Source organism: Schistocerca nitens, chromosome 9, assembly GCF_023898315.1.
Source record: "Schistocerca nitens isolate TAMUIC-IGC-003100 chromosome 9, iqSchNite1.1, whole genome shotgun sequence".
Classification (NCBI taxonomy): Eukaryota; Metazoa; Arthropoda; class Insecta; order Orthoptera; family Acrididae; genus Schistocerca; species Schistocerca nitens.
Genome location: NC_064622.1, coordinates 279,148,552 through 279,157,209, shown reverse-complemented (window position 1 = coordinate 279,157,209; position 8,658 = coordinate 279,148,552). Strand labels below are relative to the sequence as shown.

General features: G+C 38.5%; 2 protein-coding genes across 2 annotated transcripts in view; one reads left to right on the top strand and one right to left on the bottom strand.

Moving 5' to 3' along the window:
• Positions 1-2,085: 2,085 nt before the first annotated feature.
• On the bottom strand, positions 2,086-3,024 carry LOC126203906 (uncharacterized). Its single transcript, XM_049938294.1, has 2 exons — positions 2,760-3,024; positions 2,086-2,645 (listed from the first exon to the last, which is right to left on the bottom strand). The coding sequence occupies exon 2, from the start codon at positions 2,535-2,537 to the stop codon at positions 2,127-2,129; it is 411 nt and encodes a 136-aa protein (XP_049794251.1). The 5' UTR covers positions 2,538-2,645; positions 2,760-3,024; the 3' UTR covers positions 2,086-2,126.
• A 3,639-nt stretch (positions 3,025-6,663) lies between these two features.
• LOC126202934 (deoxyribose-phosphate aldolase) overlaps positions 6,664-8,658 on the top strand; it is a 155,983-nt gene continuing 153,988 nt past the window's right edge. The window contains exon 1 of the mRNA XM_049937027.1: positions 6,664-6,858. Coding sequence (XP_049792984.1) covers positions 6,687-6,858 — 172 coding nt within the window. The 5' untranslated portion in view covers positions 6,664-6,686. The remainder of the gene's footprint in view (positions 6,859-8,658) is intronic.

The following is an 8,658-nucleotide window of genomic DNA, read 5'->3' as shown; positions in this document are numbered from 1 at the left end:
GTACATGAACCCACATTATTATAGACAGACACCAGCTAAAGGAAAAACCTTGAACAGACATATACAACAAGACAAGGACATATGTACAATTCAACAAAAAGATGTGTAACATTTGGAAATAGTGGGTAATTTATCTTTGTACTCAACTGGAAATAAAGGATATGACAATGCTTCTAGGTGAGATTTACATTCCTTAAGTTAAACACTATTCTACTTATGTGACAGGATTACTTAGTGATTTATCTTATGAGATGCTATACATCATCATTCTTTCTCTGTAACTCATTATGAAAAACAAAAGCTTTACTGTCAGCCAATCCCAATACAACAAGAATAATCAGTTAAGAAACTGTTTTTTTATATATATTTCATAATAAAATTACATAGTTAACAGAAATCCTTACAATTAAATCTGGACAGAGGAGATAACACTTTCACCAGGAAACCAACTGTTTCAAAAATAAATAAATAAAAATAGTAGAACATAGGAGGAAAGTCCTGCTAACTAGCAGCTATGGGAGAGGCATGGGCCAGACCTTGTGGAAAAATTAGATGACAGGTACCAATACCATCTGCAATGAATGATACTAATGTTGACTTGGTTCCTGCTTATATGCAGTATGATGGCCCAACTGAACAGCTCCGTCAGGAGGGTCAATACGCAGCTATATCATCTGCTTCAGGCAACTACTTAGTCAGGCATAGGTTTGGTTCCTGTTGATGCATTCGTAGGTGGGACTTTACAAGGCATGGCCAGCATCTGAATAGCAAAGGGGTGAAAAGCAAAATCTTGAGAGGGAGGGGGGGGGGGGGGGGGGGGGAGCAGGCACAAACTTGCGGGGGTAACTCGTTTTTAGGCTAAAAACTTATGCTATTAGGGTTATTGCAAATTTTGGTGGTAAGCATACCAGTAAATTAGCTTACTATGCCTATTTTCATTCACTGCTTTCATATGCTGTCACATTTTGCAGTAATTCATCATTAAGAGAGAAAGTATTCATCGCACATAAGTGCAAATCAGAATAATGCCTGCAGACCTTTATTTAAGGAACTCAGGATTTTCACAGAATCTTCACTAAACAAATATTCACTTATGAACTTTTTTGTTGTTAATAATTCATCCCAATTCAAAAATAACAGCAAAGTGCATAGCTATAACAATAAAATAAAGTATGATCTTCACTATTGTGGGTTATATCTGACTTTGGGATGAAAAGGGGTGAATTACACTGCCACAAAAATCTTTGTTCATTTACCTAATAACATTAAAAGTCTGATAGCCAAACAACATTTGAATTTTTAGATATGATTTTTGCATATGAAGTAGTAACTGTAAAAAAAAACTGTGTAACAATAACATTCCACTATTAAATGTAGTATTCATGAACTATGGAATAAGTATTAATTTAATGTAATGTAATGAGCAGCTCAGTCAAAAGGTAAAGGGCAATCCCATTCAGAATATGGTCGCAGCTGTGGTGCCTCTTTCATAGTTTTACAGGATGTAATATGGCATGGTTAGTGTAAAGTTCTATATAGCATGCACAAAGCACAATCTCTCTGTTGGTAGCCTACAGCTGAAAGAGCAAATGTTCCCGAGTTAATTGCATATGGTGTTCTGATGCTACTATCTTGAGAAGAAATTATACCTATTAGTGCAAATGTGCTGTGTAACACCACTGTTGACTGTGGATGAATCTGGTGCAAGATCCCGTTATTTACTGCCCCACTACACACACTAAGCGTGGTCTATGCAGGTTTTTCTTAGATCAGATACAAAAGTTTACTAGAAACACCAAACACAAGACGACAGTTAGTCTCATCATCAAAGCTTTTATCAATACAGTTCGGCGATTGTGACAGCTACTACAATTCCAGGAGAGTGTAGTTGTGGTTTATACTGACCACAGGTTGTGTGCCTTGCATGCTGGCCAGAAGTGGAGTCAGAGGACATGCGCAAAACATAAATGGCAATTCAATGTTGAAGAGTACTGTGTACACTGTGCTGAAAAACCTGCACTTCCAAGCGAAAAAAAAAAAAAAAAAAAAAAAAAAAAAAAAAAAAAAAAAAAAAATCTCAGAGCTACTGGATGGTTTCCTTACTTGTCTTTTGCATATGCATGGTCTCAGCTACTGTTTCCACTTCCCAAGAGGTCTTGTATAATGGTCTCAATTTCTGCACAGGATGGTGTTGCAAATGAATGTTCCTTCTTTTCACATGTCTTTCTTACTGATTGGAACTGTCTCTGAATCCTGCATGTCTCATTTGGTGGAGCTGAAGTTACTGGAAAATGTGGACCAACGAGTTCTTTTTGCGATGCAATGCCTGCCCTCATTTCTTTAATTAATTTATCAAATGACACAAGGAGGAAGCCAGCAGTTTCACTGTTAGCACTTCTTGCTAATTGTTGCACAATAGTCAGCCTGTCTTCCAAAGCAGCTCGGTAGTCAACAGTGCTGCCAGCACCTGAAGTCTGCTGAGCAACTATTTGTGTTAACTCCTGCACAGATGACTCTCTGCAGAACCTGTCTTGCATAGGGAGCTTTACAGTTCCTTTGCTGATTTCCACTGCATGAATATGTTCACAGAGGTTACCCTTGATCAAATTGTCTGTGCAAGAACACACACAACTGTGCACACAGATCTGAAAAGAAATACAAAATAATACATAATACACACATGTGGATTAACATCTCTTACATTGGCACAAATGGTTGCTACACCTAGGAATTTAACTGTTGAAAATAAGTGTACATACCTTGCACTCAGTACAGGACAATGGGCATGCAGTGCAAGAGTTCTCTGTATAGGTGACAGTATATGGGGGCCGATCAGAAACGGTGTATACATGCCATGTGCCATCTTCAACGCAGTGTATCAGTTCCTTATTGATACCACAACCTCTTCTGTGACTCTTACTTATTTCAGCACTGCGTGTAGTTCTCTCTGTCCCCTTACAAAGCCTTATTAATCTTTGAAAAAGTGAGTCCCTCGTTCTGTGCAACAGGGCCTGGATACATTTATCTACTCTGTTATTTATTTTCTTCAGTAAGTATGAGTATTTAAGTGTTTTATGGTTTGCTTCTACGAACATATTTGTATTAAGGCCAAGTCCAATTCTGTAGCTGTATGCCCACATATGTGCCCTCCATGAATATCTATCTTTAAAGTACTTGCCAAACTCCTCAGTTCCTTCCTCCTCTGCACACCAAGTAAGAAAGCCATCCAGCAGCTCTGAGAATTTCTCTCTATCTGTCTGTAAGTGCCAAGTTTTCAGAGCTTTGTATACAGTACTCTTCAGTATTGCATTCCCATTTACTTTTGCACATATATTCCGTCTCCATGTCCGATCAACGTGCCAGGTACATAACAACCTATGTTCACTATGGCCCATAACTACACTCCAGGCACTGTAGTAGCAGTCACAGTCGTCAGACATGAATACCTATAAAAATCAAACACATATGTTAATGCTATAGTTATTTTCAGCAAGCAGTGGATCAAACATTCTCTAATGAAACTGTCTTCTTACCTTTGTTTTGATGTTTCCAATACATTTTTTAATCTGCTCAAAGAAAACTTGCATGGACCTTGTGTCAGTATGTGTACTGAGGCAATAAGAAACTGGACATCCAGCACCAAATTCATCCACGGTCAACAGTGTGGTCAGATAAAATTTATACTTATTAGTGCCATGTGTGCTGTCTATCAAAACTTTTTCCGCACATAATTTTTTTGCCATTTTCTGCTGATGCTCAGTCATAAGGACTATCAAAGTCACTTTCTGATAATTTGTTTCCATTATCCTCAGTGCCTTGGGCTTTGTAATAAATCACCGGGGAATCTTTCCCTAGGCGCTCTTGTTGTCTCACCCACAGATCAACACTGGTTGCATCATCTTGGTGTGCACTACTATCGTCCAGCTTGTATTCTTTCCTAATATTTCTAATATCTTGTTTGCTTAAAAGATGAACTCTTCTGAAGAGTCCAACTTGAATGCTCTCTCTCACTTTCTTCAAAATTGTAGTATCAGGAACACCTTGCGCAATTAATTCAGCAACCATTGCCCTGTCAGCTGTGGTCAGATGTAGGCTACCCACAGAGAGACTGTGTCCTGTGTGTGTCCTGTAGAACTTGACATTAACCATGTTAGATGACACATTTTTTACTACCAAACAGGCAGGGCACGTGCCGCCAATTTTGATTGAAGGTTCCCTTAACCTTCTGCCTGAAGCTGTTTTGTCAACATATCCAGAACGGTGGCAAACAAAATAATCACATTTCTGTTTTCCCCTTGGTATTATGAAGGAAACCTTCTCTTCAGCTTCCATCTGTTCCTTCCACAGGAAGAACTCTGAAAATAAAATTACAATGCATAAGTAATACAAACTTAAGTACAGCATTTGTGTGTTATTCTGAGGAAATAATTTAGTTGAAATACACAAGATAACACTGAGTAAGATCAAAACATATTAGCAGCTCTCTAATAATTATTATAAACAAGGTGCCTGTGAAATAATGGTAATGGAGACAGTCTCTCCTACTCAAGTGTCACAAGGATCTGAAAATGGTTGTGGTATGTACATACAATCAATGTCAGACTGCTTTATGCCAACATTCCAAACTAAGCCTAGGGCTACACTACAGATCAGCCTGTCACCACCACCAAGATTTAGAAACATGTAGCATTGTGGGGCAAATCCAGATTAACAACTTAACAAGTCCAACAGTTTAGAGTAGTTTTAAGTTATACACTGAAGATATATTGCCAATCATTGATTACCCTATGATATTTTCTTACCTATATTTACATAAATGACACCCAACATGAACACTAATAAATACTAAATCATATCATAAACTCACTGGAAAGTCCATATACAAACAATGTACAACATCAGTTATCTGGCAAATACAAATAATAAACTATACTTTTGTTTCCTCACCTTCCACAGAATTAAATGTCATTTCTTTGCACTCCATTTTCTGTTGGTGAACACACTCCAAATGGTGTATCAGTTCTTGCCTCCGAGAGCATCTATATGTATTGCACTCGGTACATGTCATCTAAATAACAAAAAAAAAAAACAAAAAAAACAGGTTTTTGCTTAATATCTTAATAGCATACTGCAACGGAAAAAGAACGTGTAAGCACAATTAATGCACTTATTCATCCATCATGTTTCATACTGCCAATTATGAAGGAGAATCTTCAGGGATGTGGAACAACACAGTGAAGCCGCGGTGAGAAACTAGGGCCTGCATTACTTAAATATCTAAAATAAGTTATTTGTGCTTCATGAAACTACTTTAAAAATTTAGAGGAAAGGCCGCATACCCGATATCACACTGGTGATATCTCCATTACGTTTTCGCCAATATAGGACGCTTCGCCAATATAGCACGCTTCACTATGAACCAGCCATCTGCTTGCAGTTACATTAAGATTCACGCAGCACTCATATGATGACAGAGAGGTAACAAACTTGCCTCCTACCTTTCCAGACGCGAAATTGTGTCTCTTCATGTGTTTGTTTACGTCTGTTACCAACTTGTCGCAAATATTACATATTTCTTTCCTAGGCTGTACATAAATATTCTTGCGATGCTTCATCCTCATATGTCGGTACAAGCTTTTTCTTGTATTAAAATTTGTTCCACACACGTCACACAAGCCTGCCACACCACGAGTCCGTTCAACATTATCCATAGTGTACCTTGCGACGATGAATTCAGAAAAGCACATCAACACACACACCAAGATGGGTCCCGCGAAAATCATACGACGCGTTCAAAGATCTACCTACAAGCAGGTACGTCTCATTGGCTCTTACCGCCAACCAATGAGATATCGGTGCCAGTTGAAATAGCTACGTATAATGCCTCGTGTTCACACGACACAAACCCCAATCTACTACTCGCCCGCCATCTGTCGGTGTAGAAAAGAAATGTCAGTGGCAAGCGACTACGCTCGCCGTAAACGTCAAAAATTTAATTCAGTTATTTTGAAATATAGAAATGGAGGAAGTTCTGTTGTGGTCTGTGTTCACAACGTGTGTTGCAAAAAACGTTCAGACCAACCACAGGAAACAGAAAGCAGTCAAAATGGTGTAGACAGTGGCTGCTAAAGCGAAAGCAGTTTTCTCACGTAAATTTACTGCGAGATTTGCAGGGCGAAACTTTTCGGTAAACAGTTCGCAACGAATTTTTTAATTTTTTTTAATACTGTTTCACTGTTTACCGAGGCGTCAACTGCCCGCAATTTTTCAATTAGAGCATTGTATAGTGCTGTCTTTTTGTCTCGGTCACTATAATCTTTACTTTTAATCTTCCACATACATGGGTGGTTTCTATATATTTCGACGAATTCACTAACAAACTCTCGAGAACACTGACGAGTATCAGCCATTTTAATGCCCTGTGCGCACAAATACAAACACAGACTGAGCAAACATCTGTTTCGCGCCAGATTTTCGGCGATCTCCTGTCCACACGCTCCAACTTGTCTGCGCAGATGTGATTTGAACCCACAGATTTGAGAGGTTTCGCTCAAACCTCCAACTTCCAGGTTTGCACACACCTCAGGTTGGTGCAAATCTTCTGTCCACACGTAACGATCTGTCTGCGCAGATGTGATGTGCGCAGACATTTGCACAGACAGATCGTTGCGTGTGGACGGGCCTTAATGCATCAGAGAATCGATACTCATTCTATGTCAAACGTTTGCCGTGCACGCGATATGGATTCGTTGGGGCACAGTAGAATAGATAACTTAAGATCAGAATGGGAGGAGAGAGACGCGTATCTTCTACCTTTCGCAATGATTGGAGATGCCCCAAATCTTGGTTGTCACTTAGGTGAGCAGAACAATTTTATTGTGGCTTAATGACAAGGATGTGATAAGATATGACAAGTCCATCCTGGAACATTACTAAATAATCATAACTGCACTGTATTTGATCGAAGTATAAGTAAGCCCCTAAATAAAAAAGGAATGATGCTTACATTCGAAAAAAGAAATTATAGTCTTACAGTATGACGTGGAAATAATACTGTTCCCCCGCTCGGGGTAGCCACGCGGTGTTGGGCGCATTGCACGGTTCGCGCGGCTACCCCCCGTCGGATGTTCGAGTCCTCACTCGGGTGTGTGTGTGTGTTTTTTGCCCTTGTGTGTGTGTGTGTGTGTGTGTGTGTGTAATTTCAGCTCTCCGCAAGTGGAGACAATATAATTTTATCCTTATTTGAACAGTCATAGCGTCTATAGAGAATAATAGCTTTTAAAAAATAATCAGTTCATGTTAATGTCACGCATGTATTTAAAATGCAGTGTTTTATTTCCAGTAACATTGTTTAAAACACCTATGCGGCCAAGAATATTGAAACACTGTTGTGTTCAAACAAACATTCAGACTGACTATACTTCTGTCATTGCTTTCTATTTGTCTGTTTCTCAATGTTTAATACTCAGTATCAGGAGACAGTTGTCCCGGCAGTGTCTCAGTAGTCCGCTTGTATTTCACTATTCCTGATATATTTGTCCCGAGAATATTCAGCAACTTTGTTGATATTTAAAAAGTTTCTAACACCATTTAGTATCCTGCCTCAGTTCTACATTTTTTAAATTTAATTGTAAGTGAAGTATAAAAATAAATATTGATTACTTTCTAAAATCTAATGAACACTAAAACATCAAAGGTATTATTGTAATTTGATTTTTTTAATATGAAACTTTTCCAGTTGCTGTCTGACCAACTAAATTTTAATTTTACATTGTTACTCTAAATTACTTACAGTAAATTCAGGGACAGCTCCTTTGAGAAGTTCGCAGTCAATTTTTTTGACCATCTCGTATTGCCTGACTTTTGATCCATCTCTAATGGCCTTCTAATCTACATAACATTGAAACCTAATCTTTCTTCCTTGTAGTAAATTGGAATCTTTCACAGCTGAAATAGCAATTTTCAGCTGAAAATTTAAGAGCGTTTGTCCAATGACTTTTGCTTAAAGAATAGATTAGCATTATTACGCAACAAAGGAAAACTAATATTAAGCTTCTGTTAAGTTTGGAAGGTAGGAGACGAGGTACTGACAGAAGTAAAGCTCTGAGGACGGGGCGTGAGTCTTGCTTGGGTAGCTCATTTGGTAGAGCACTTGCCCGTGAAAGGCAAAGGCCCCGAGTTCGAGTCTCGGTCTGGCACACAGTTTTAATCTGCCAGGAAAGTTTCATATCAGCACACACTCCACTGCAGAGTGAAAATCTCATTCTGGAATATTAATTCTCCTTCAGTTCTGTTAGTAACCTTTAATACTGCTCTGCCTTCACGAAGTTTTGAAGTCTCCATTAAAATATTTATCATTCTCTCATGGCAGTCGATTTGTTATCTTAATGTGACTGCAAAATAGGAGGCTGTTCATTCTGTGTTGACTACACATTACTGAGAAAAATCATTTCTGTTCTGGCACTTGGGTCCACTGTAGTAAATTATTATTCTATGATTGTGTCCTTTATATATATTGGAATATATGATGCTTGCTTTTCAGCAGCTGTTGAGCAGATTCAATATGACTGTTACGCCTTTGCAGCATTTGCTCATAGGTTAGTGGAATCAACTAGGTAAATATCACACGTCAGAAAAATATTTCAATATTTTGATATC

What these genes read in the sequence shown, in the direction of transcription:
- LOC126203906 (XM_049938294.1), bottom strand. Translation starts at nt 2,537, where the DNA reads ATGCAAGACAGGTTCTGCAGAGAGTCATCTGTGCAGGAGTTAACACAA.